Below are 26,431 nucleotides of genomic sequence, written 5' to 3' on the forward strand. Positions count from 1 at the left end.
ACTCATAGGAAAAAAATAGACTTTCGATAAAAATACTATGGGTTGAATCCAACAACCAGCTTTTTTACTGGTAAAAATTCCCGTCATCCAATCTTATCATCATCCAAAAAGGTTATGCTGAAGATCATGGGACCTGAATTTGCAAAAGTCACATGGGACAGGGGCCGTAGTAAAGAAAAGAATTCAGTGAAACTGAGTGAAGAAAAGCTGGCTAGATAGATCCAACCTTGTTTTTTGCAACAGATCTCTTTTCTCTGATCTAACAATACAGACACATGCAAAACCTGCCTGCCAGGACTCAAAGTTGGATAAGAATGTAAGCAGTCAACTCTTTTTCAAACCACCTTCAGTTTGGTGGAAAAGCTATCCTCTCTCTCTGGCCCATGCTTTCAAACTGGATTCTGCCATTTTTCATTGTTTTTCCAAATGACATACTTGTTTGACACATCTACCTAAGTATTTAATGTACAGATCTTTCCAGAGAGCATTGAGTTAAAAGATCTGCCTCATAATGAACAAAACTAATCCTTGAATTTTTAGATTGATTCAATAACCAGAGACAGCACAAACTCCTTGACTATCTCAGAAAGCTCTTGAGCTAAAGAGGCCCCTGCAGTTGTCGCAATGTTGCCCTCATGATGTACAACTTTATAAGAATATTATTTCTATCTCATACAATATCTTTAAAAAGGTAAAGGTAGTCCCCTGTGCAAGCACCAGTCGTTTCCGACTCTGGGGTGACTTCGCATCACAACGTTTTCATGGCAGACTTTTTATGCGGTCATTTGCCATTGCCTTCCCCAGTCATCTGCACTTTCCCCCCAGCCAAGGGTGGAATTCAAGTAGGAGCTCATTTGCATATTAGGCCACACACTTCTGATGTTGCCAATCCTCCAAGAGCATACAAAAAAGCCAGTTTGGTGTAGTGGTTAATTGTGCTGACTCTTATCAGGGAGAACCGGGTTTGATTCCTCACTCCTCCACTTGCACCTGCTGGAATGGCCTTGGGTCAGCCATAGCTCTCGCAGAGGTTGTCCTTGAAAGGGCAGCTGCTGTGAGAGCCCTCTTCAGCCCCACCCACCTCACAGGGTGTCTGTTGTGGGGGAGGAAGGTAAAGGAGATTGTAGGCTGCTCTGAGACTCTGTCCTTGAAAGGGCAACTGCTGTGAAAGCCCTCTCCAGCCCCACCCACCTCACAGGGTGTCAGTTGTGGGGGAGGAAAGTAAAGGAGATTGTAGGCTGCTCTGAGACTCTGTCCTTGAAAGGGCAGCTGCTGTGAGAGTCCTCTCAGCCCCACCCACCTCACAGGGTGTCTGTTGTGGGGGAAGAAAGGTAAAGGAGATTGTGAGCCGCTCTGAGACTCTGTCCTTGAAAGGACAACTGCTGTGAGAGTCCTCTCCAGCCCCACCCACCTCACAGGGTGTCTGTTGTGGGGGAGGAAGGTAAAGGAGATTGTAGGCTGCTCTGAGGCTCTGTCCTTTAAAGGGCAGCTGCTGTGAGAGTCCTCTCAGCCCCATCCACCTCACAGGGTGTCTGTTGTGGGTGAGGAAGGTAAAGGAGATTGTAGGCCGTTCTGAGATTCTGTCCTTGAAAGGGCAGCTACTGTGAGAGCCCTCTCCAGTCCCACCCACCTCACAGAGTGTCTGTTGTAGGGGAGGAAGATAAAGGAGATTGTGAGCCACTCTGAGACTCTTCCGAGTGGAAGGCGGGATATACATCCAATATCGTCTATCTTCTTCATCTTCTTTGGAGGATTGGCTACATCAGGGGTGTGGTCTAACATGCAAGTGAGCTCCTGCTAGAATGCCACCCCTGCCTCCAGAAAGCTGGGGACTCATTTTACCGACCTTGAAAGGATGGAAGGCTGAGTCAACCTGCAGCCGGCTACCTGAACCCAGTTTCCGATGGGATCGAACTGAGGTTGTAAGCGGAGAGCTCGAACTGCAGTACTGCAGCTTGACAACTCTGCGCCATGGGGCTGCTATCTTAATATTACCTTTTATTGCTATTGATCCATAAAGCGAAGACAAAATGCTTCTTCGCTCATAGAGTCCTAAAGAACAATTCAAAGCAGTCTTACATCTTCTGCAGCCCACAACTCTGCTTTGGATTGCACTGGGCTTCATGAGCCATACACCCAGTGCAGGAAACCCAAAGCCAGAGTATGCCTGCCAAACAGCCATCCCTCCTTTGCTTTGCTTACAGGAAATGGTAGAATAACAAGCCAGCATAACCACAGGTAACCGACATGTTACACTCCTCCCTGCACCACAAAACCTGTTCTCCCAGGGCTAGAAAAAGTAAGCACAGGTACTTAAGGGAAATGAGAGCCAGTTTGCTGCAGCGGTTAAGTGTGCAGACTCTAATCTGGGAGAACCGGGTTTGATTCCCCACTCCTCCACTTGCACCTGCTGGAATGGCCTTGGGTCAGCCATAGCTATCACTGGAGTTGTCCCTGAAAGGGAAGCTTCCATGAGAGCCCTCTCAGCCCCACCCACCTCACAAGGTGTCTGTTGTTGGGGGAGAATATATAGGAGACTGTAAGCCACTCTGAGTCTCTGATTCAGAGAGGAGGGCAGCGTATAAATCTGCAGCCTTCTTCTAAATATGATAATGGTGGTGCTTAGGACTGGACTTCTACCTAGCCATTCTTGGGGGTCAGTTTGGTGTAGTAGTTATGTGCGTGGACTCTTATCTGGGAGAACTGGGTTTGATTTCCCACTCCTCCACTTGCAGCTGCTGGAATGGCCTTGGGTCAGTCATAGCTCTCACAAGAGTTGTCCTTGAAAGGGCTGCTGCTGTGAGAGCCCTCTCAGCCCCACCCACCTCACAGGGTGTCTGTTTTGGGGGGAGAAGATACAGGAGATTGTAAGCTGCTCTGAGTCTCTGATTCAGATAGAAGGGGGTGGTATAAATCTGCATTCTTCTTCTTCTACTCCTACATGGCCTATATGCAGCTTTATTTTAACTAACGGAATGCTTACTTCTAACCCTGCCAACTTCATAGACTTTTCAATGCCCCGTAAAGAAGAAGATTCCTTTACTTGGAATGAGACAACACAGTGGCAATGATGTTGCATCACAGTCTGTTAGTTAGAAAATCCTTACTTACTGCTTCTTCTTTGATGACTGCAATGTGTCTGCTACACTTACCAACGCTGTGTTGTAGAAGCACTGGGCACAACAGTTAATTTGAGCATTCCGGTTGCGAGTCTTTGTTTTCTCCGTAAGAACGTGATTCCTGTCAAGCGGTCAAAAGCAATGTATGGTATACATTAGAATTAACTGGAAGTTTCCAGGCTCTGTTGTTTGCATCTGATGACATTCTCCGTTTATATAATGCCCAACAGTACCTTCACGGCAAACATGTGCTTCCCAAATAAGTCTCTGTTGGGTAATGCTGTTGCAAGGATGAATAAAATCAGCATTGGGGTTAACTGGAATTTATTTATTTATTTATTACTTTCAATTTATATCCCGCCCTCTCCGCAAGCGGACTCAGGGCGGCTCACAACATCATAAAATACAATCAGTCCAATAAAACATATAAAACCATAATTTACTTATTTCCGTTTTAAAACCATTCTATGGCGCTGTTTCAGTACAATATAGGCAGTATTGAATTCTCGACTGTGATCACCAGCATTCTATAAGATGTCCAGTGGCAGCCCTTTTTCAATCTACAGCAAAAGCCTGTTTAAACAATTCGGTCTTACAGGCCCTGCGGAACACAGACAAATCCCGCAGGGCCCTTATGGCTTTTGGAAGGGTGTTCCAAAGTTCTGGCGCTGCCACCGAAAAAGCCCTAGATCTCGTTACACACAACCTGGCTTCTTTGGGGCCAGGGGCGGACAACAGATTTTTTGTCCCTGATCGCAGTGCTACTTTCCAATGTTCCAAAAATGTTACTTTCCAACCTAGGCATGCCCAAAGCACTTACAACCACCAAAACGCAACACACTTTTACCTGAGTTCTCTCTTTTCTTTCATAGTTTTTGGAATCTTCTGGATTGCCTTGACTCTTTCCCAGGCAGACAAGCTTGCAAGACTATGGATTAGCTTTTCTTCTGCATAAAAAAAACCCCCAAAAGCAACTGTATGACGTAGTTTAATGAAACAGTACAAGTGGTTGTATGAAATACTATTGCTATAATCTAACATCTCCAGAATGTAACTGTGAAAGCTAAAACCAGGGTGGAAAGTTAAAAGATGTGGTAACAACAAGAAGTTGTCCTGGAGGGTGGGGTGGGAGAGTAGCAGGCGTACTGCCCTGAGCTCCTTAAAGAAAAGGTGGGATAAAGATGCAACGCCCCGTGGCGCAGAGTGTTAAAGCTGCAATATTGCAGTCCTAAGCTCTGCTCATGATCTCAGTTCGATTCCCGGTGGAAGCTGAGTTTTCAGGTAGCTGGCTTGAGGTTGACTCAGCCTTCCATCCTTCTGAGGTCAGTAAAATGAGTCCCCAGCTTGCTGGGGGGAAAGTGTAGATGACTGGGGAAGGCAATGGCAAACCACCCCGTAAAAAGTCTGCCGTGAAAACATTGTGAAAGCAACGTCACCCCAGAGTCGGAAATGACTGGTGCTTGCACAGGGGACCTTTCCTCCTCCTTAAACTACAACAAACAGCAACACCGAGGGGTGAAATGTGACAAAGAAGAAGATATTAGATTTATATCCTGACCTATACTCTGAATCTCAGAGAGTCAGAGTGCTCACAATCTCCATTACCTCCCCCACCCTCACAACAGACACCCTGTGAGATGGGTGGGGCTGAGAGAGCTCTCCCAGAAGCTGCTCTTTCAAGGACAACTCTTATGAGAGCTATGTAGGAGTGGGGAATCAAACCCAGTTCTCCCAGATAAGAGTCTACGCACTTAACCACTACACCAAACTGGCTCTCAAAAGGACATGAGTACCATAACTTGCTATTAGGTGACACAGAATTATTGGGTAGAAATAATGGGGAAATGGGAATTTCAGCGCTGGCTTTTTTCAAAGATTTCAGAAGCACATCCAAAGTTAAATTCTACAGTTCTACCAGTATCTATCAGACATTCCTCCCAGGTGACTTTCCCTGAAGGACATGCCACAACATTTGATTCAGATCTAGCAGCCAGCTCCAAGTTTTGGCAGAGAACCCTGGACTGAGCATCACCTAGTGGCCACAAGAACTACCTTGCCTTCCTCTGCTTCTCCAACAAATATTCTAGCTCAAATATCCTAGGTCAGGATATACCAGGGGTGGCCAACAGTAACTCGCCAGATGTTTTTTGCCTACAACTCCCATCAGCCCCAGCCATTGGCCATGCTGGCTGGGGCTGATGGAAGTTGTAGGCAAAAAACATCTGGAGAGCTACCATTGGCCACCCCTGGGATATACTGTTGAACAAGTCTGAGTAGATAACACTGAGCGCATAATGATCTGATTCAGCATCTGGCAACTTCATGCATTCATGGCAAAATGTGGATTTGAACCCTGCGTTTCTTAGATCCCAGCCCACTACTACACCATGCCGAGGCTGAGAGATGTCTGCCCATGATTCCCTTGTCAAAGGATAGAGTGGGGGGGGGAGGGGAGGGAGCAACATTTCTTCAATAGATCAAGTGAAATGGGAAGGTGAGAAAACACTTGTTCACCTTGCTTCTGCTTCTCTTCATTATATCCTGGGTCCAACTGGCGGAGACTAGAAGGCGCCAGGAAGGCCAAATCCACTTCTTGCCTGCTATGTTGCAAATGGACGCTAGCTGAGGAATTAAACAGAGCATCTTGTTAGGAGTCTAAAAGCTTCATAAGTGTTTTGTTGGAGAGAGAGGATCCTTATGGAGCAGACAGTGTTTTATTGAAGCAAAAACATTCACGTCTGCTTCCTCGGGGTGGGGTGGGGAGAACATTTCTTTGAATATATATTATTCATGAAAAGATTTCTAATCAGGTACATAATGTTTTTAATGTTATTCTTCCCTGATATTTGTGTAATTGAAAACTTAACATTCAATAATGCTGCGCAGGACTTCTTTTGTAGAAAAAGCCCAGTAGGAACCTATTTGCATATTAGGCCACACCTCCTGATGTCACCACTGTTTTACACGGGGCTTGTTTTGTAGAAAAAGCCCAGCAAGAACTCGTTTGCATACTAGGCCACACCTCCTGATGTCACCACTGTTTTACACGGGGCTTGTTTTGTAGAAAAAGCCCAGCAGGAACTCATTTGCATATTAGGCCACATCTCCTGATGTCATCACTGTTTTACACAGGGCTTGTTTTGTAGAAAAAGCCAAGCAGGAACTCGTTTGCATACTAGGCCACACCTCCTGATGCCACCACTGCTTTACACAGAGCTTGTTTTGTAGAAAAAGCCCAGCAGGAACTCGTTTGCATATTAGGCCGCACCTCCTGATGTCACCACTGTTTTACACAGTGCTTCTTTTGTAGAAAAAGCCCACCAGGAACTCGTTTGCATATTAGGCCACACCTCCTGATGTCACCACTGTTTTACACAGTGCTTGCTTTGTAGAAAAAGCCCACCAGGAACTCGTTTGCATATTAGGCCACACACCCCCTGATGCCAAGCCAGTCGGAACAGCATTCCTGCTTAAAAAAAAAAAAGCCCTGTGTAAAGTATTTATTTATAATCTTACCTCCATCTGATGTATCAGATCCATGTGTGTAATGATCGTTAAAGGTATCACTGGAAGTAGGTAACATGTATGGAAATTCTGATTCATAGTCAAATGAAGGATTAACTGTAAGGGGGGGGGGGTGGAAACAGAACATACGGCACTACTTGTAGTCAATATGATGCAGGTTTATTGACAGAATAATAAGGCTGAAAAGGTAGATGGCATGGGTTATATTCTACAATAAATGTAGTCTTGAGAGCCAGCCTGATCCGCTAGACAGGACAGTGCCTTTAAGCTCTACCCCTCATAAAATCCTTTTTTAAAATAGCTGATTGCCCCTCCCCCCCCCTCCACCAATGCAAAGTCACTCACACCTAAGAGCAATACCAAACAGGAGTCTGGAAGTTAGGAAGTCTCAAAGGTACACTTTGGAGTTGTGAAAAATGTGGGTTCAGTTCAGATAGTATTTACAACCCGGTTCTAAGCTGGCTGTGGGCCTAATGCGCAAGCCCAGTTTGATACAACACGCTGGTGTAATAGGCCTGAGGGCAGCACCTTAGGCCAAATCAGCCCAACATCAAAGGTATGACCTGTATCATTTCAGTTCCTCTTTCTCCTTTGCTATCAACAGGAGAAGCACTTTCGATAGAAGTGCTTCAATCCACAAGGGGCTTCGTTCTCACTTAAACACTCTGAGGTTGCAAGTTGGTGGGTGGGTGGGTGGGTGGGTGGGAGGATTCAGAAAACCAAATGCTTCTGCCATAAAAAGGTAAAGGTAGTCCCTTGTGCAAGCACCAGTCGTTTTCAACTTTGGGGTGACGTTGCTTTCACAATGTTTTCATGGCAGACTTTTTAAATGGGGTGCTTTGCCATTGCCTTCTCCAGTCATCCACACTTTCCCCCCAGCAAGCTGGGGACTCATTTTACCAATCTCGGAAGGATGGAAGGCTGAATCAACCTAGAGCTGGCTACCTGAACCAGCTTCTGCTGGGATCGAACTCAGGTCATGAGCAGAGGGCTCCAACTGCAGTACTGCAGCTTTACCACTCTGCTCTTTTGCCATACCTCCCCACAAAAACCCCCTTCCACACAGAAAACTAGCACATCAGGGAGACGCTGGGTTAGCTTTCTGTAGGCAAGGAAGGCTGTGTGTGTGTGGAAGATCATTTAGGTTGCCATCAAGGCATTTTTGAAGAAAAAGCACAGCAGGAACTCATTTGCATATTAGGCCACACCCCCATGGCATCATCATTGTTTCACATAGGGCTTTTTGGTAGAAAAAGCCCAGCCAGAGTTCATTTGCATATTGGGCCACACCCCCTGAAACCAAGCCAGCTGGAACTGCATTCCTGTTTTTTAAAAGCCCTGGTTGTCATCTAAGAATGCTTTCCTGGGAACAAGCCCCATAAAGGGACCTGAAGTTCCCTTTCAACTCTATGGTTCTATTCTAGGATTCTTTGCAGGGCCGGATTAACAACTGGCCAACTAGACACTGGCCTATGGGCCCCCAGACCTTTAGGGGCCCCGGGCTAGCTACCCCCTCCCCTTTTTCCCCCTGCTTGCAGCCCTCCCAGCCTACAAGCACAGCCAGCAACTGAGCCGCTCTTTGCTGAACTTCCTGGTGTGGCTTCTGCTGGCGCCGTTGCCAAGTTTGCCTCTCTCTGCCTCTCCCCTGCAGCTTTGTTGTTATGTATGTGCCTTAAAATATGTACTTCCTGCCGGCTCATTGGAGCCAGGAAAGCAGAGCTTGGGGACTGTATAACAATGGATCCAAATACCTGCCGCCCTGCGCCAATCACAGACCCCCGCCTGTTTGAATGAACCAATGGCAGGCTAGCGCGGGAGATTAGAGTTGTATATAGGTTTGGCCCACAGGCCCTTAGTCAGTCTTTGTTGGGAGTAGCCTTCACCATGCTTTCCGTAATAAAGAGCTGTCCTCACTATGATCTCGTCTCTGCAATGCTTTAAACCCACTATACTATATTTGTCAAAGGGGCTTTTGAGAAGGTGCCTGTAGGCTGCATCAGGGCTCCGATTCTGAGATGATTTGCAACACCCCCCCCCCCCCCGAGATTTTGACTGTCTAGGGGCCTCCATAGGCACTGATTCTATGAAGAAACAGACCAGAGCAGGATTTGGAGGAGAACTGGTCTCTTAGTTATGCAAGCAGGGCTGATCCTGCCACTAGGCAAACTAGGCAACTGTCTAGGGCGCTGGCCTTCTGGGGGCATCAAATTGGGTGCCCCCCCATGTGACTCAGTGACATTATCAGTGCAGGGAATGGGGGTGCCAGAAGTTCGCCTTGTCTAGGGTTGCCAGGTCCAACTCAAGAAATATCTGGGGACTTTGGGGGTGGAGTCAGGAGCAAGGGTGTGACAAGCGCAATTGAACTCCAAAAGGAGTTCTGGCCATCACATTTAAAAGGACCACGCTAAATTATTTAATTTAGTTTATGAATCTGTAATTTAATTGTATTTTAACTATTTTATTGTAATCTTGGTATGTACCATGTCCTGTGAGCCGCCCTGAGCCTGCCTCGGCGGGGAGGGCGAGATATAAATAAAAATTTATTATTATTATTATTATTATTTTTAAATGCCTTCCCTCCCTTTAGAATAATGAAGGATAGGGGCACCTTCTTTTTGGGGCTCATAGAATTGGACCCCCCAGTCCAATCTTTTTGAAACTTTGGAGGTATTTTGAGGAGTGTCACCAGATGCTATGCTGCTAATTTTGTGCCTCTACCTCAAAAAACAGCCAACAGATACCCATGGATCAGTTTTCCTTTATACCCTATGGGAATCAGTCTCCATAAGGAATAATGGAGGGCCCAGCAGACATTTCCCTTCTCCCCAGTTTCTGATGACCCTGAAGCGGGGGGAGGGCCTCCAAACTGGGGGATCCCCCTCCCCCACCTGGGGACTGGCAGCCCTAGCCTTGCTTAATGTGCCACACAGTCTAGTGCCGGTCCGTATGCAGGCTCTCACCTGCAAACTGAAAAAAGTGCAGTCCAAACACAGGTTAACCGCGTCACAAGAACTAGTTTGGAGCTGAGTTCAGGTGACTTATGCACACAGCCCAGCAGCAAAAGCTCTCTCTTGCTGCCCATGGCTTCCAAGCGTTTAACTAAGAAAAAAACATGCTTGCATGTAGAGACATAAACACACACACAGAGAGGATTTTTTAAAACAAGTCCTGAAGCAGGAGAACTAGGAATTCTGCAACAGAAACCTCCAAGCAATCTGAAATGTTATAATTTAGACAGATGGGATTCAGTAACATACTGTGTGACTCTTCGTATGGATTTGAATTGGGAGTCTCAAATGGAAAAACCCTTGGACTGTATTCTGCAGGAGCCTGAATCCGCATAGAGTCCATAGGGATATCCGCTGGTGAATTCCGCTCTTGTCCATGGTAATCATCATAGAGATTGTAAGGAGAGGAATCATAAGGATTGCGATGAACAGAAGCGCTCCAGCGAGGTCGTCTAAAGGAAATGTAAGGAAAGGGGCACAGTTATTGCAAAGAGTAACTAATGTAACAGTTGCTTTAAACTGCACATGCTGAAAATAACTGGACATTGAAATATGATAAAAGTACACAATGCAGCAACATGAAGGTAGCACATCAACACTTACGGCTGACTTTTTGTTATTAGAGTGAAGATAAGCACATGTAGAAAATCAAAAAATGAAACTGCTGTCTCACTTATTCTAATAGCATCTTCTGCATCATTTCTATTCCCTTGATTTTAGGCATTGTGCCATAAAAACCTAACTATATTTCCAACAGCAGATTGATTTAAACAAACAAACAAAACCCCACAATTGCTCGCCTGCACTAAAAACACTGAGCACCACCTTAATTCAAGGCAGCAGCCCCTTCCATTTGCATTCTTAATCTGAAATCTGTGAATTAACATGGTATTCCATGTAACACTTAAAGCACTACATTTTCCCCATAGGAATTTATCCATCTTAATGCAGAGCTGTTTATTTAAGAAGAAGATATTGGATTTATATCCCACCCTCGACTCCGAATCTCAGAGTCTCAGAACGGCTCACAATCTCCTTTACCTTCCTCCCCCACAACAGACACCCTGTGAGGTGGGTGGGGCTGGAGAGGGCTCTCACAGCAGCTGCCCTTTCAAGGACAAGCTCTGCCAGAGCTATGGCTGACCCAAGGCCATTCCAGCAGATGCAAGTGGAGGAGTGGGGAATCAAACTTGGTTCTCCCAGATAAGAGTCCGCACACTTAACCACTACACCAAACTGGCTCTCTAACACAGTTTATATTCACCCTTCTGCCCTTGCAAGGACCACTAAGCAGCTAACATATTAAAACACACATAATAAAACCACATTTTAAAAACCATCAATCTCCCCCACCCCAAACCCATATACATCCATCTCATCAGATGAAATCTCATCCAACAATAATTCTGCTTTTTAATAACAAGGTTTCTTTTGCACATGCACATAGCCCAGCAGTATGCACTCTTGGTACATACTGATTAACAGAGGATCAAACCTAGAATGATTCTATGGACACAGTTACTCTCCCAGAACAAAGTTTGATTCCAGTGACACCTTTAAGACAAAGTTTGCCCTGACCTGGATAGCCCAGGCAAGCCCGATCTCATCCGATCTCGGAAGCTAAGCAGGGTCGACTCTGGCAAGTACTTGGACAGGGGAGTCTTTCTTGAAATACCCAGTCGAAAGGACAGGGGCAGGCTCTATTCAATCACCTCTCTGAATATCCTCCAGGCCCCCAGTAGGGGTCAGACACCAGTGGTCAACATGACTTCTAGGTGCAGACACGCACACACATGCAAATACACACACACACACACTAAAAGACAAAGAGTGATTCAAGGTACAAGCTTTTATGTGCATGCACGCTTTTTAAGATATCAGTGCCAGAAAAAATCATGCACAGAAAAGTTTATACCTTGAACCAAACTTCGTTGTCTTAAAGGTGCCACTGGATTCCGACTTTGTTCTGCTGCTTCAAACCAACATAGACCAACATAACCCACCTGAACGTATCCTCCCAGTCAGTCAACATTAGCACTGTCTGTAGTCTTATAAACTGCATTTCAACTTACACTCTGTCAAGTTCCAGTGTTTCAGAGTCATGGTAGTCTGGGTTTTCAAAGGCATCGTTATAGTGAAAGGCCATTTTGCAAGGCAACTACTTGGAAATTCATTCAGCAGAGAATATCAGTCCTTCATTAGCGATTTCTTCATTTTAAATCTACTTCAAAGGAAATTACATTCAATATAATGTTTGGGCTGAATTATTTCTAGAATATATCTACTATGGATTCACACACTTTCATTTAGGATTAGAATTCACTGGGCCCAGCCGGAGTTAGTCCCAAACAAAGTTTAACCCTAACACGGCTTTTTTGGTATAAAAAGCCAGCAGGAACTCATTTGCATATTAGGCCACACCCCTGACTTTACCATAGTTTCACACAGGGCTTTTTTGTAGAACAAGCCCAGCAGGAACTCGTTTGCATATTAGGCTCCACCCCTGGTTCCAAGCCAGAACAGCGTTCCTGTGTGTTCCTGCTAAAAAAACCCAAACCTGACCCTCAACTTAATCATATGCTGCATTCCTATGACTACAGAAAAAGACCTGCCTAGGACTACTGGCTGATCAAATGTATAAATGAGCCCAGGCACCTGTACTGAACAATAAAAGCAAATTTAAGACACAGGATCCTCAAAATTGCTCAGTTACATCAGATCTAATAGGGACACGTCAACGAATTAGACTTTAAAAAGTTAGCACGATGCTTCTTCTGTACAAGCGCCTCTTAATGAATATCAGGGCGTTTTCGCACAGGGCTTACCCCGGAGCGACGTCCCTCTTCACCGCGCAGCGTCTGCGTGGATTTTGCACCAACTGCTCCGCAGAACCCGGAAGAGCCGCAAAGTCCCGTGGCTTTTGCATCGCAAATGTAAACCGCCAAAAACCAGTTTACATTTGCGACGCAAAAGCCGCGGGACTTTGCGGCTCTTCAGGGTTCTGCGGAGCAGTTGGTGCGAAATCCGCACAGACGCTGCGCGGTGAAGAGGGACGTCGCTCCGGGGTAAGCCCTGTGGGAAAATTCTCTCTCAGAATCACTTCTCCAAGGCAAGTCAGCTTGTAGCTTGTAGGATGCATCTTAAATTAAAGTTGGTTTCTTTCCACTTCTCTCGCCTCCATCTATTTATTTTCCTTCCTTCTGGCTCTCAAACATCTGACATTTATTCTATGTGGCTCTTACATTAAGCAGGTTTGTCCACCCCTGTTCTAGAGGCTAGTGCAGGGGTGTCAAACTCATTGTTATGAGGGCCGGATCTGAGATAAATGAGACCTTACTGGGCTGAGCCATGCGTGTCATAAAATGTAATGCCAGGTAGCAGAGAGATAAACTTTATAAAGAACACAGACAAACACAAAGATTTTTTAAAAACTTAAAACATTAGCACTTGTTGGCCTTAAAGGTGCTTTCTTTGTATCTCTCCCTTGCAATCTAGGCTCTCTCAGTTGCACAGCAGAGCTACTGAGTCAAGCCTCTCTTCCTTCTATTGGCTGTGGCTCCTCTCCCTCCTGGTCTCCTGGGGAAGGAAGGAAAGCGCCAGAGCTTCCTTTGAAGCAAGCTATCCCTACCCCCCTTCCTCCCCAAGGGAGGAGCCTCAGCCAATGGAGAAAATAGAGGCTTTGCTCTGTAGCTCCTGTGCGATTGAGCAAGCCTGGCAAAGCAAGCTGTGATGCAGAAGGAAGCAAAAGAGAGGGAGAAGGAAACAGGTGACAGCCAGTTGCTCAGAGGCCTGATAATAGCTTTCCAGGGACCTGATTTGGCCCCCGAGCCACATGTTTGACACCCCTGGGCTAGTGCTTATCTGGATCAATTCCCTCCACATGAAGTTTATGGCATGATTGCAGTATTTGCTTTTACAGCTGATCTGCAGCTGGCAGAGATCAGCTCCCCTGGAGAAAATGGCTGCTTCAGCCTCTCCCAGCTCCACCCCCAAGTCTCCAGGTATCTTCCAACCCAGACCTGGCAACCTTAGTTATTCTTATGGAGTGACATGTGATACCTTGCAAAGTAAACCTTCCAAAATCATCTTTGTCCTTGGAAAACACAAGGAAGTCCACAGTGTTTGCAGGATTCCTGAACATTTGTTCAGTGAGCAGTGCAAACAAAGTCTATTAATGTCTATAGATATTTCACCTAACTAACACCTAGGCACAAAGGTCAAGTTACTGTTGATCTGAAATGTCTTTTATGATTAAAAACCCACACTGCTTATCTGTAATCTTTGTCATCAAGGAAATAGTTGCCAGCAAAAGCCCCAGTAAGCAATTTAATACTGTTTTGCTGACAAGTCAACAAAAGCGAATCGGACTCCCGATACCAAGAGGATCAGGAGGGAAAGGTGTGTTGTGGGCACCTAGGCTCTGCCTCAGCCAACTCGCTCTTCCCTCATTCACCATCTCCCCCTCCCACTGCAGCTAAACGGAAAGCCAACATAAGAACATAAGAAGCCATGTTGGATCAGGCCAATGGCCCATCCAGTCCAACACTCTGTACATAAGAACATAAGAGAAGCCATGTTGGATCAGGTCAGTGGCCCATCCAGTCCAAAACTCTGTACATAAGAACATTAGAGAAGCCATGTTGGATCAGGCCAATGGCCCATCCAGTCCAACACTCTGTACATAAGAACATAAAAGAAGCCATGCAGGATCAGGCCAATGGCCCATCCAGTCCAAAACTCTGTACATAAGAACATAAGAGAAGCCATGTTGGATCAGGCCAGTGGCCCATCCAGTCCAACACTCTGTATATAAGAACATAAAAGAAGCCATGCAGGATCAGGCCAATGGCCCATCCAGTCCAACACTCTGTACATAAGAACATAAGAAGCCATGTTGGATCAGGCCAATGGCCCATCCAGTCCAACACTCTGTACATAAGAACATAAGAGAAGCCATGTTGGATCAGGTCAGTGGCCCATCCAGTCCAAAACTCTGTACATAAGAACATAAGAGAAGCCATGTTGGATCAGGCCAATGGCCCATCCAGTCCAAAACTCTGTACATAAGAACAGAAGAGAAGCCATGTTGGATCAGGTCAGTGGCCCATCCAGTCCAACACTCTGTACATAAGAACAGAAGAGAAGCCATGTTGGATCAGGCCAATGGCCCATCCAGTCCAACACACTGTGTCACACAGTGGCCAATATATGTGTGGCACTGCTGTTGAAGACGCAGCTGCGCTGGGCAGGGCATATTTCTAGGATGGAAAACCACCGCCTTCCCAAGATTGCCCTGTATGGCGAACTCTCCACCGGCCATCGAAATAGAGGGGCACCAAAGAAGAGGTACAAGGACTCCTTGAAGAAATCCCTTAGCACCTGTCACATCAACCATCACCAGTGGTCTGACCTAGCCTCAGATCGCAAAGCATGGAGGCACACCATCCACCAGGCTGTCTCTTCCTTTGAGAACACACGCATAGCTGGTCTTGAGGACAAAAGGAGATTGAGGAAGAATCGCACTGCTACAGGACCAACCCTAAATCAGACTTTTCCCTGCAGCCGCTGTGGCCGGACCTGCCTGTCCCACATTGGTCTTGTCAGCCACCAGCGAGCCTGCAGCAAACGTGGACTATTGCACCCTTCTTAAATCTTCGTTCGCGAAGCCAAGCCGAGAGAGAGAATGTATGTATATATACACACACACATATATAATAGCCACTGATGGACCTCTGCTCCATATTTTTATCCAATCCCCTCTTAAAGCTGGCTATGCATGTAGCTGCCACCACCTCCTGTGGCAGTGAATTCCACATGTTCATCACCCTTTGGGTGAAGGACTTCCTTTTATCCGTTTTAACCTGACTGCTCAGCAATTTAATTGAATGCCCACGAGTTCTTGTATTGTGAAAAAAGGGAGAAAAGTACTTCTTTCTCTACCTTCTCCATCCCATGCATAATCTTGTAAACCTCTATCATGTCACCCCGCAGTCGACGTTTCTGCAAGCCAAAGAGCCCCAAGAATTTTAACCTTTATTCATAGGAAAAGTGTTCCAACCCTTTAATCATTCTAGTTGCCCTTTTCTGCATCATCAATAGATGCTTTTCCTTCTACAAATCCTTCACATTTACCCTCCACAGAACACATTTCATATCATTCTCAGTATGGTGGTTGGACACAAAACCACCATACTGAGAATCAGGGCTTTTTTTTTTTTAGCAGGAACACACAGGAATGCTGTTCTGGCTGGCTTGGTGTTAGGGGGTGTGGCCTAATATGCAAATGAATTCCTGCTGGGCTTTTTCTACAAAGAACCCTGTGCAAAACAATGGTGACATCCAGGGGTGCGACCTAATATGCAAATGAGTTCTGGCTGGACTTTTTCTACCCCAAAAGCCCTGCTGAGAATGATATGAAATGTTGTGTTCTTTACAAATATCAAGGGACAAATATGGCACAGGAAGAAATTCAGAGGGTTCTTCCTAGAGAAGAGGCATTTGGGATTTTAGCATGAATTCTCTGGAGCCCACAGGACTGAATTCAGTTACGGATTTGACCTGTTATTTATAGCTCATGTAAATGCACTTATTTGTAATTCTATGTATTTTTGTAAATGCCTTTGTCTACTACCTCCTTTTTCGGTTGGAACCACTTTAAGAATTGGAACAGCTGTTCTGGGTTAGTATTATTTAGAGGAGAGTGTGCGTGGGAACAACTGAGGATTTTTCTCCATGCACAGTGCTGTGTGAGTGATCCGTGGGTAAGCTGGCAAGCGGTCTTTGAATAGATTAATTAAATCTAATGTTTTAAAGGTGATTTTGTATAGTTTATTGAATGTTTGTATGGATTATATGACCTGGTGTTTTATATGATTCTGTGCTTTTAGATAAGTGGGAAATGCTTCTTCGATAAAGGGTCTGTCAGAAACGGTGATACGTGCGCATTCCTGTCAGAGGCTTTTTCTACACCCACTTATGATTTAAACCAGGGGTGTCAAACTCATTTGTTATGAGGGCCGGATCCAACATAAATGAGACCTTGGCAGGCCGGTCCTTGTGTATACCTATTTAAGATTAGCTAGCAGAGATACAAACTTTTTAAAGGACACAGACAAACACAAGTATATATATATATTTTAAAAACCCTTAAAATAAAACATGCTTAAAACATTAGCACTTGTTGGTCTTAAAGGTGCTTTCTTTATATTTCTCCCTTGGGATTCAGGGAACTGGGAAAAAGAAGCTCCAGCTCTTTCCCTCCCCCCCCCCCCCGGGGACAAGGAGGGGGAGGAGCCTCAGCCAATAGAAGGAAGAGAGGCTTGGCTCAGTAGCTCTGTTGTGTGATTGAAATAGAGTCTAGCAAAGCAAGCTCTGCCTCCCCCCCTTCCTCCCCAAGGGAGGAGCCTCAGCCAATAGAAAAAATAGAGGCTTTGTTCTGTAGCTCCTGTGCAGTTGAGCAAGCCTTGCAAAGCAAGCTGTTATGCAGAAGAAAGCAAGAGAGAGGGAGAAGGAAGCAGACAAGAGCCAGTTGCTTGGGGGGCTGATAGGAGCCTTCTGGGGGACCTGATTCGGCCCCCAGGCTGCCTGTTTGACACCCCTGGTTTAAACTTTCATTGAGAGGAGAAGCCCTTATTTTGGCTTATTTGAAAAATTAAAAGGAACTCCTCAAAAAACGTATGGATAATGATGCTAAGGAATCGTTGTGAGAACTAGAACTTTAATTCATCGGAGCGGCAGGATCGTCTTGGAAGCTTCAGGAGCTGGAAACTGACATGCACACAGATATGGACTATTAATGCCGTATGAACTGAAAGCTGTGATTTATGATATTGATTAATTGTATGATGTATTGTAAAGATGGCTTTTGTAATTAGTTTGAATACCAATATATAGAATTTGTCTAGAACTTTGTTTAAAGGTTGCTGTTCTAAGTTTCTGCATTGCAATTGGGTTCTTTCAATATTATTAATACTTTGTTATTTTCCACAGTTTAGTGTTTGCTTACTACTCTTTACTGTGGTGCTCTAGGTTGCTCATCCCATAAATGAGACTTTGTCAGGCCCGGCCATGTGTTATAAAATGTAATGCCAGGTAGTAGAGATATAAACTTTATAAAGGATGCAGACAAACACAATTAAAGATTCTTTTTTTAAAAATAAGACACGCTTAAAGTATTAGCACTCTTGCAATATTGTGGTCAGTATCAAAAGAAGCTCTCCCTCCCCCTCCATTTCATCTCCAAGAGAGGAGCCTCAGCCAATGGGGGAAATAGAGGCTTTGCTCTGTAGCTTCTGTGCAATTGAGAAATCCTGGCAAAGCAAACTGTGACACAGAAAAAAGCAAGAGAGAAGGAGAAGGAAGCAGACTTGCTCACAGGCATGATAGGAGCCTTATCCGGCCCGTGGGCCACATGCTTGACACCCCTGGTTTAGGGCTTTAACGGTCAACACCAAAACCTTGAATTGTCTGGAGCCTCAAAGTGGCTTCGATCTCCCTTCTGACCAAGCAGTGTGATGCTGCTTAGACAGAGACTGGCTGGCCACAAACCACCCAGTGAGTGAGCGTCTATGGTTGAAAAGGAATTTGAACCCAAGTCACCCAGATGATAGCTGACACTCTAACCACGCCATGTGGGCATTATTAAATAGTTCATTAAATGACCGTCCAATCTTGAATTGTTACATTTTTATCCTGAGCTCAAAGAAAATTAAAATGGAACACAAAAATATGGCAAAATGGGATCATAAACAGGCTTCATAAACATAAATGGGATCATAAACAGGCTTCATAAACAGGCTTCAATCAAATTGCTCGAGCAATATATATTTTTTTGAGACTGTATTGCTGGGCAACTGCTTCTTAATTCATCCTGAACTGGAAAGGGGAAATGGAGACTGAGGCTTGCTGCTGGTGCAGGATGATAACTTAATTAGCTGTATCAGTTAACAAGCATTTCCTTGACGCATTTATTGGAATGGAGAAGGGAAATGCCCAAACAAACTATATTTTTACTTCAAGACCAACAGGAGGCTGGAATCTGTTATTGCAGCATGAACAATAAAGGAAAAGAAAAGGTCCCCTGTGAAAGCACCAGTCGTTTCCGACTCTGGGGTGACGTCGCTTTCACAACGTTTTCACGGCACGCTTTTTACAGGGTGGCTTGCCATTGCCTTCCCCTGTCCTCTACGCTTTCCCCTCAGCAAGCTGGGCACTCATTTTATCAACCTCGGAAGGATGGAAGGTTGAGTCAACCTCAAGCCAGCTACCTTAAAACCCAGATTCCGCCAGGGATCGAATTCAGGTCGTGAGCAGAGTTTAGGACTGCAGTACTGCAGCTTTACCACTCTGTGCCACAATTAGTTGGGGTGGGAGGTCTCTTCCCACTCACCCCCCACCTGCTGTCTTGTTTTAGGGTTGAGAGAAGCGAGCCACTGCAGATGAGGAGAAATCCAAAATTACACCAAAGTGAAGCAGATCTAACTGGTGCTGTAATTTCCATTGCTTTGCTTAATTAAAGGTGCAGAAATAAATGGCAAAGTGTTTTATAGTCTATTGTGTTCGTCCTCAAAACAAACATTAGACTGCATTACAGCACAGTTCTCATTCAGGTGGTAAATCTATATTTCAGGCTCTACCGCATCGGAGCACAGCTGGAATGACCCTGGTACATTGGGACAGATGGAAAGTTTATATCAGGCCAAATCATTTGCATGCACACCCAAACCACAACTTCTGTCCTAGGGTTGCCAATCCCCAGGTTAGGGCAGGGGATCCCCCAGTCTGCTGGGCACTCAATCATTCCCTTTGGAGACCGATTACCATAGAGCACTCCATCATTCCCTTTGGAGACTGATTCCCATAGGGCACTCCATCATTCCCTTTGGAGACCAATCCCCATAGGGTATAATGGAGAATTGATCCGGGGGTATCTGGGGCTGGAGGGGCCTGTTTTTTGACATAAAGGCACCAAATCTGGTGTCTCTCCTCAAAACATCCCCCCCTCCGAGTTTCAAAAATATTGGACCACGGGGTCCAATTCTATGAGCTCCAAAAGAAGATGCCCCTATTGTTCATTACTTCCAATGAAGAGAAGGCACTGAAAAGGTGTGGGGTCCCTTTCAATGTGATGGCCACAATTCCCTTTGGAGTTCAATTATGCTTGTCACAACCTTGCTCCTGACTTCGCTCCCAATGTCTCCTGGCTCCACCCCCGTCCTCAGATATTTCTTGAACTGGACCCGGCAACCCAGCTGAAGCGTTTTTTCATGTCCAAGATCAGGAGTATGAAGTCAAAATCCCCATTTGAATGGGAGAACTGGATCATCCTGCTCAGCATACATATAGGGCTGTTGGGAGAAGCATCCCATGCATGTTCTAGCACTACATGTGTGCTGCAGGGTAATCAGCATGTATATGTTGTATACCAGGGGTGGCCAATGGTAGCTCTCCAGATGTTTTTTGCCTACAATTCCCATCAGCCCCAGCCATTGGCCATGCTGGATGGGGCTGATGGGAGTTGTAGGCAAAAAAAATATCTGGAGAGCTACTGTTGGCCACCCGTTGTATACATATCATGAAGCAACACTGGCTCCAGATTTTTGCAAGCTCAGACAAGAGACCGCCACCAGCAACCCCCATCACATACTAGGAAACATGCATATGTTGGGTTGCCAAGACCAATTCAAGAAATATCTGGGGACTTTGAGGGTGGAGCCAGGAGACATTGGGGGTGGAGCCAAAAGCAAGGTTGTGACAAGCATAATTGAACTCCAAAGGGAGTTCTGGCCATCACATTTAAAGGGATTGTACACCTTTTAGATGCCCTTCCCTCCATTGGAAATAATGGATAGGGGCACCTTCTTTGGGAGGGCTCATAGAATTAGACCCCCTGGTCCAATCTTTTTGAAACATGGAAGGTATTTTGGGGAGAGGCACTGGATGCTATGCTGAAAATCTGGAGCCTCTATCTCAAAAACAAATACCAAAAAACAGCCCTCCCAGAGCCCCAGATACCCACAGATCAATTCTCCATTACAGCCTATTGGAATTGGTCTTCATAGGGAATAATGGAGTGCCCAGCAGTTATTTCCCTCTCCCCCGCTTTCTAATGACCCTGAAGTGGGGGGGAGGGCCTCCAAACCGGGGAATCCCCTTCCCCTACCTGGGGAGTGACAACCCTATATAAGCACACACAGCTCAAAAGACCAGGCTTCTGCCCAGCCACCATGGGAGTTTCTGTACCCAACCAAGCCAGCTATTGTGAACATAGAGTGAAGCTGGAAAGAGAGGTGGCCATTTGGGGTTTTTTATACCCCGGCTTAACTACCTGAAGGAGTCTCGGAGCAGCTTACAATCGCTTTCCCTTCTTCTCCTCACAACAGACACCCTTGTGAGGTAGGTGGGGACTAAGAGAGCTCTGAGAGAACTGGGACTGACTCAAGGTCACCCAGCTGGCTGCATGGGGGGGAGGAGGAGGGGGGAATCAAACCCAGTTCTCCAGATTAGAGTCTGCTGCTCTTAACCACTACACCAAACTGGGTCTCTTAAATCACCAAGCCAAAAAATTACAAGTATAATCACAGATATATAAAGTTATATAAACCAATATCACTGAAAACAAGACTGCGATTAAAGGCACTACTACACAGTTAGAATGTTTCCTAAAATCAACAAATCTTTATGTAAATGCTCATAATTTTTTACAATATGCGATAAAGATTAAACCCTTGTATTATACAATTTATCTCCCTATATTGTTTTCCTTCAGAAAAGTTCTCACAATTCATAATGTCACAATGGGGTACATTCAATGTTCTTTTGTTGCAGAACTCCAAATATTAATGTCATAAAAGCAGCCCATAATTCCAACAAGACAATCTCTTCTAGAAGAGTTGTTTATGTGGTTCCCAGGTAGACTCCATGTTTCAAAATCAAATATTCCTCAGAGAATCTTCCACAATACCGAAGACTGCCAAATTTCATTTGCAGTCAAATGCAAGTATTACTGAAGCTCCTATCTTATTCTCTAAACAGGTCTCAGCTCAAACGACATACTGTTGGAATAGCCTTTAATCTCCATCTCTCAGATCTCCTTCATTTTACAGAGGATTTAGCAACTTTCCTCTGTGAGTCCACCAGATATGTAAACATTGTGATCAAACAACTCCACAAAATATATTTATGTATGCTGTGTTTTCAAGCAACCAAGTTCAAAAACAATTTTAAAAGCTGATGGAATACACATCAGTCTCTAGCCTGTTATAAGGAAAAAAATGGTTTCCCCCATTATGATCAAATTAAAATATGCTATGGGTTCCTTTCCCAAAGTCTGGCTTTCAGGAATTTCTGTTGGAAAGCACAAGTTCTTACCAGCAGCCATGCTAAAGGCGAAAAAAGTATGGAATGGAAGTCACGGATCTTTGTTAGTCTGTATGAAAAAAATTGCGCATGCAAACGAGGATGCCACCTATAATCTAGTGGGTTCAATGCAATGAAGAGGCGAAGTAGTAGTGATCATAGCTCTTTATTACGTAGAGCATAGTATAGGGCTGCACTCTAAGACTGAGGAACTGGGCCAACGGGGCCAACTATATACACCTTAAGGTTCCTGCACTAGCACGCCACTGGGCCGTTCAAACTGGCCAGGGGCTCGTGATTGAAGCAGGACAACAGGGTTTTGGATCCTGCTGTCCATCGTTCCTGGGTCCCCAAGCTCAGCCCTTACGGCTCCAATGAGCCAGGCAGGAATGCACACAATAGTCTTCATTCAGGTCCACATACACAACACCACCCAAACCCCTAAGCCTTGCTCATTTTCACTGATCAAAGTCTCCAGGGCTGTTATCAACAGTTTTAAAGAAAAAGAGACATAGCTTTCATTATCCTGATTATTTTTTTCCTTTTCAATAATGGCAACATGCCAATGGAAGTCTAGTTTCTATCAGCAAACCCAAGCAGGGTTTTCCCCTCTTCCTTTCCTGCATGGCCCAGAGTCAAATACTGGCTGTATGTGTGTGCAATTTACCTATAGACTACTGGAGCTTAGGGGGTTTCCAGCATGCCGTTTTGTCCCTTGGATTCTACCTTGCCCCTTTCTGGAACCTTGACAAAGTCACAGCTGTTGACGTTAGCAATTATTAATCAACCTTCTTCAGATCTTTCCCCCCCTTGTCAGTCCAATATGTGGCTTTTATTTCCTTATTGGCAAAATGTCCAGGATGGCTTGTGCAATTAGCACGCATTTAAAATACAAGTGAACAAAAGTAACTTCAAGAACAGAAGGGTGTCTGGTCACAAACATTATGAAGCTTCCTTTTCCCAAACCGGGGTATACAAAACCACTCGGTCTTCTGAAGGAATTCCACCCAGTTTTTCCTCGTTTTCAAAATTTTAGCACAGATGGTTTAGTGTAGCACTGAGCTACCCAGTGAAAAGCAATTTTAACTTATTTACCATTTTCAATTTACACCCCACTCTTCCCACAAGTGGGCTCAGTTTCAAAGGCTACTTTTGCAGCAAACACGGAGACGGTAACACATTACAAGCTCAAAGTAAGACTAGTCAATGCTAAGCGACATGCATTTGCAAGAACAGTCAGTGACACCTAAGTATTCATCTACTACCACCCATTATTCAACATTATAATCAGGGCTTTTTTTGTATCAGGAATTCCTTTTAATATTAGGCCACACACCCCTGATGTAGCCAATCCTCCTGGGGCTTACAGTAGGCCCTGTAAGGAGAGCCCTGTGAGCTCTTGGAGGATTGGCTACATCGGGGGTGTGTGTGTGTGTGTGTGTGTGTGTAGCCTAATATGCAAAGGAGTTCCTGCTACAAAAAAGCCCTAATTATAATCAACTAGCATTTTGGACAAAGCAATATAGGTGTATTTATCATAAATACACCTATATAAATAGGATAGGATACACAGACCTCAGGCACACCTCTGATGAGCCCATTGTCCCCAGTGGAAATCAGCTCCATCACTTTCATTTCTATTTGCTGTGTGCTGCTTCAGAGGCCTAGGGGAGAAATCTAAACTTTAAACTTTCATTCTGGGAGTGGAGGACTGTGTAAAACAACTCTTCCCCACTGGCTGTCAGAAACTCTTGAAAGTGGGAAGAAGGAATTTAATGGGTTGAAATTAAAACAGAAGAGTTTCCAGCTCAGCATTGGGAAGAACTTCCTGACAGAGCAGTTCCTCAGTGGAACAGGCTTCCTTGGAAGGTGGTGGGCTCTCCTTCCTTGGAGGTTTTTAAACAAAGGCTTAGATGGCCATCTGATAGCAACTCCCCTGTGAACTTAGGGGGAGGTATTTGTGAATTTCCTAAATGACTCTGAAGGTTCCTTCTAACTCTATGATTCTATGATTCTGACTAAAACCCTGACTAAAGGGTTTCTGACTAAATGATTCTGACTAAAGCCCCCAAGATTTGTAAATTATCCCATTAATAATCACTGTTCTAATCCCGCCCCCACTGAACGTCAATATAGTCTACCACCCCTCTAACACTTAGGAGACCCCGTTTTAAACACCAACTCTAGGTGATCTTGTGCCCCACTGATACCTATCTTATAGGCCAGCTGTTGTCAGGATAAAATGGGAGAGGCAATGGGGGCGTTCACACACACTAAATAACCCACATTGCAACTGCATCTTTACTGTGTAAGAATAGCAAAATCCACTTGCAAACAGTTGCCCTGTGAGAGCATCCAGTGTTGTAAGCCACTCCAGATCCTCATGGGAGAGAACGACAGTATCAACATTTAAATGAATAAATGGCAGTAACTAAATATACTGGATTTTCACCCCCCCCCCCAAAAAAAAACTAGTAATCAATAAGTAAGGAAGAATGATAGAGACCAGGAAAGAAAAAAAGGGAAGAAAGTTAAAATGGAAGGGGAAAAAGTCATCTTTATTTTCCTCACCTATCTATTCTTAATCCAACTTCTTGAGGAAGCCCTATATGTACCATTTGAAATGAGTTCTAGCCCACAAGTCCTTTAAATACAAGTCTGCTAGTCTTTAAGGCACCACATGATTCTATTTGTTTCTGTGGTAACCAAAGACTAACGTACCCCACCCTGTCTGGACCCACATTATAAAACGTGCACTTTTCCTGGCCGGAATAAGGAACAGATTCAGATAAAGGAACTATTTTTTCCAAGGCAAGCTCAACACGGGATGGTTTTAATTCCAGAACATAAGCACTTGACACACAGGTCTTGGATGAGAAGGTGGGGGGGGGGGGGGGGCTGAAACCAGGCAAGTAGGTGGGGGAAACAGGCAGCCACTACTACAATAAGACAACAGACACCCCCACACAATAAAACAAGAGCTAATGGAAGGGGAGAGATTAGAAAGATCCCTTTTCAGGCACCAGACAGGCAGAAAGAATCCTAGTGCTTACCACAACCATCTAATTCAGAACTGAGCCAGTTCAAATACTCTTCCAAGGGCTGAAAACTGGTGGACGCTGTACTGCCTGGGACATTTCTCCGAATGTAAAACCATCCTTAGCCCTCCGACTGCCGTTTCTTTCTCAGGAAGGTGCTGGCACAGGATCCCAGGGGGGAAGGGGAGGAGGCAGCCTCCTGTTGCTAATAGAACAGCAGGTGCTGACACTGAAGACGGTCGAACTCCCGGAAATCCATTCAGCATTCGTGTCCCACAGAGGCAACACAATACGGGGACGAAATCTTGGGAGCTCTCCTGATCCTGAAAGAAAGCCAGAGTGCACTGATGGAAAGTTGACTGGAGTTCTGCTAAACCTGCATCCCAGGTTCTCCCTCCCCCCGCATACTTCTTTCTCTCTCTCTCTCTCTCTCTCTCCTGACTGGGGCATTTTATGGTGTTTGTTCAAGCGTAATTCAGCGGCCCGTGGCGCAGTGTGGTAAAGCAGCAGTACTGCAATACTGTGGTCTGAACTCTCTGCTCAGGACCCGAGTTCAATTCTAGCGGAACCTGGATTCAGGTAGCCGGTCCAAGGTAGACTCAGGCTTCCATCCTTCCGAGGTCGGTAAAATGAGGACCCAGCTTGCTGGGGGGAAAGGGTAGATGACTGGGGATGGCAATGGCAAACCACCCCATAAAAAGTCTGCGGTGAAAATGTTGTGAAAGCAACGTCACCCCAGAGCCGGAAAGGACTGGTGCTCGCACAGGGGACCTTTCCTTTTCCTCAAGCATAATTGCTTCTTCATTGGTGACTAATCACAAACCCTAAGCACACCCACAAACACACACAAAATTTATCACTGAATTCACAGAAGACAGGCGCGCTCTGTTATTTTCACAGGCTCGTTACATCCTTGTTCACAGTCAGTGGTCGGAAGGATGCTAACCAAAATGCCCCCAAAGGCACTGAAGCATTTAGCCCATTTGCTATTCAAATTCCTCTGGGTCGAGCAATTCCAAGGCTGTACCTGCGGTTTAATGCAAACCACCACGAATATAATCTAGGAACGTACTCCGATGAAAAAGGTTTTCAGAAAAATAATTACCAATACTTCTATGTTTTATGAGGAAAAATCCACTGGAGGCAAGGTCACACTACATGCTGCTGTATATGGTTAACCACTGTGCAGTATTATTTTGTAGATCAGTTATCCACCTGGCACCAGGTGTTTTTTAGAAAGTGTGTGGGCCTGTGAGAGACTCGTTACCTAGCAGGGCTTCCAGTTGGCCACTGGAGATCTAATTGGATGTGCATGTTAAAATAATGCTGTTTCAGTGGCAGCTGCTGCCACAGCCATGTTGGTTTTATTCTCTCTCCGTCCCCT

General features: G+C 45.2%; 1 protein-coding gene across 1 annotated transcript in view; it reads right to left on the bottom strand.

The window, feature by feature from the left end:
* The window catches only part of TMC5 (transmembrane channel like 5), a 57,182-nt gene extending 32,080 nt beyond the window's left edge, over positions 1 to 25,102 (bottom strand). The window contains exons 1-7 of the mRNA XM_060261030.1: positions 25,063 to 25,102; positions 11,725 to 11,873; positions 9,902 to 10,104; positions 6,636 to 6,740; positions 5,634 to 5,741; positions 3,967 to 4,066; positions 3,153 to 3,240 (exon numbers count right to left, since the gene is read on the bottom strand). Of these exons, the coding sequence (XP_060117013.1) occupies positions 3,153 to 3,240; positions 3,967 to 4,066; positions 5,634 to 5,741; positions 6,636 to 6,740; positions 9,902 to 10,104; positions 11,725 to 11,798 (678 nt within the window). The 5' untranslated portion in view covers positions 11,799 to 11,873; positions 25,063 to 25,102. The remainder of the gene's footprint in view (positions 1 to 3,152; positions 3,241 to 3,966; positions 4,067 to 5,633; positions 5,742 to 6,635; positions 6,741 to 9,901; positions 10,105 to 11,724; positions 11,874 to 25,062) is intronic.
* Between the last annotated feature and the right edge of the window lie 1,329 nt (positions 25,103 to 26,431).

The sequence above is a fragment of the Heteronotia binoei genome, chromosome 20 (assembly GCF_032191835.1).
Source record: "Heteronotia binoei isolate CCM8104 ecotype False Entrance Well chromosome 20, APGP_CSIRO_Hbin_v1, whole genome shotgun sequence".
Classification (NCBI taxonomy): domain Eukaryota; kingdom Metazoa; phylum Chordata; class Lepidosauria; order Squamata; family Gekkonidae; genus Heteronotia; species Heteronotia binoei.